The sequence below is a fragment of the Neovison vison genome, chromosome 7, assembly GCF_020171115.1.
Source record: "Neovison vison isolate M4711 chromosome 7, ASM_NN_V1, whole genome shotgun sequence".
NCBI lineage: Eukaryota > Metazoa > Chordata > Mammalia > Carnivora > Mustelidae > Neogale > Neogale vison.
This window is the reverse complement of record NC_058097.1, coordinates 191,108,720-191,110,821: the sequence shown is the minus strand read 5'-3', so window position 1 is coordinate 191,110,821 and position 2,102 is coordinate 191,108,720. Positions and strand designations below refer to the sequence as shown.

At 40.0% G+C, this 2,102-nt stretch overlaps 1 protein-coding gene across 1 annotated transcript; it reads left to right on the top strand.

Moving 5' to 3' along the window:
- The first annotated feature begins 590 nt into the window (after positions 1-590).
- LOC122913609 (olfactory receptor 4C5-like) lies at positions 591-1,535 on the top strand. Its single transcript, XM_044260272.1, has one exon. It carries the CDS (start codon positions 606-608, stop codon positions 1,533-1,535), a length of 930 nt encoding a protein of 309 aa, XP_044116207.1. The 5' UTR covers positions 591-605.
- The last annotated feature ends 567 nt before the right edge of the window (positions 1,536-2,102 follow it).

Genomic DNA, 2,102 nt, shown 5'->3' with positions numbered 1-2,102 from the left:
CCTGGTATATCTTACTGGAGCCTCAAATATTCACTCAATTTTTTCTGAAATGTGATGACATCATTCTTAATTTCAGGTTGAATTCTGCAGATATTTCATGGTCATCTGGAAACAAGCTGAAAACACCAAGAATAACAACTGCAGCTTAGCCTCAGAAGCACAGGTGACTAAGAAGAAACACCAGGCAGCAGATTCCCATGAATTCAAGCCTCTGCTCCTCCTCTGCTCTTCCTCCCATTCTGGTTTTCCTAGGGGAGAAAATACTATGGCAGTTGTTCAGAGAATACTGACCCATGTGCAATTCCAGGAAGGGGCCTACATTTTTAAAACTGTGTTTGTGTATTTGGATGAGTGTATTGTGTATGTGTGCACACATACGTCTTTGTGTCAGTCAGAGGTTGAAGAAGCTATGTGTTCATTATATAACCAGTAATATGAGTCAACTCTATGTCTGAGTTTATCTTCTTGGGGTTTCCATCAGCCTTACAAAAATCAACCCTGACATAAATTATTTGCTTGATCAAAATCATCTGCCATAATTGTAATCCCTGTGCTACTCACAAACAAATCAATTATCCAGATGCCAAAGCAGACTCCCAGAACAAATGAACAACGTGACTGAATTTATCCTGCTTGGCCTGACACAGGACCCAGATGTGCAGAAACTCTTGGGCGCTGTGTTTATAGTCATCTACTTTCTCACTGTGGCAGGCAACCTGCTCATTGTCATGACAATCAACACCAGCAGAGCCCTGGGCTCCCCCATGTATTTCTTTCTGTCTTTCTTGTCCTTTGTAGATAGCTGCTGCTCTTCTACCATGGCTCCCAAAATGATATTTGACTTACTCACGGAAAAGAAAACTATCTCCTTCAGTGGGTGCATGACTCAGCTCTTTGCAGAGCACTTCTTTGGAGGAGTGGAGATCATCCTGCTCACAGTGATGGCCTATGACCGTTATCTGGCCATATGCAAGCCCCTACACTACAGGATCGCCATGAACAGGCAAATGTGCAGCCACCTGGTGGCCGTGGCCTGGGCTGGAGGACTTTTTCATGCTCTGATTCAGATTCTTTTTATAGTCTGGTTGCCCTTCTGTGGCCCCAATGTCATTGACCATTTCATCTGTGACCTGTTCCCTCTACTAAAACTCTCCTGCACTGACACTCAAATCTTTGGACTTTTTGTTGCCGCCAACAGTGGGCTGATGTGTCTGCTCATTTTTTCTATTCTTCTCACCTCCTACGTCCTCATCCTTTACTCCCTAAGAACTCACAGTACTGAAGGACAGCGTAAGGCTCTGTCCACCTGTGCCTCCCACGTTACTGTAGTTGTCCTATTCTTTGTACCCTGTATATTCGTGTACCTTCGGCCCATGGTCACCTTTCCCATTGACAAAGCAGTGGCTGTGTTTTATACTATGATAACACCCATGTTAAACCCTTTAATCTACACCCTCAGAAACTCAGAAGTGAAAAAAGCCATGAGGAAGCTCTGGAGTCACAGAGCAATCTTGGGTAATAATTCATGGGCCTAGAGAAGGGAAAAAAAAAAAAAACTTTATTCATCTTTTAAGAACAAATAGGACTATAGAAATGATGATGGTCTTGAAGTCAAAATATGTGAGTTTAACTATATTGTGCTCCCTATGCTTTTTGTAATCTTTAATTGTCCTCTTTCATACTAATATTTGATTAAATAATGACTAAAGCCTCTTCCAATTAGAAAACTTTCTGCATTTGCAAGTTATTGATCAAAGGGACATTGTAATTCAGCATTATTTGTCACACCCTATAGAAAATCTCTGAGTTTATGTATTCAATAGAAAAATTCTCTGTAAAGCTCTGTGTAAAGATTTTTTAACCAATTAGACAATAAAATATTGGTAAAGAAAGTCATAATACCTAAGTATTTAAGCCAAATCATATTTCAATCTCAACTATGTATTCAAAGTACATTTATTATGATGAGAAATAAAGATCAATGAGAAATGAGTGAGTTTTAAAAAATAAGAGAGGATTCATCCCAATATTAATGCTGCCTTGTTGCACATTGCCATGGGGACCATTTGTAGTGTAATCTGCTCTCCTCCTAGAATAAATTA

Bases quoted from the DNA above. Each gene is read 5' to 3' on its own strand.
- LOC122913609 (XM_044260272.1), top strand. From the start codon at position 606: ATGAACAACGTGACTGAATTTATCCTGCTTGGCCTGACACAGGACCCA.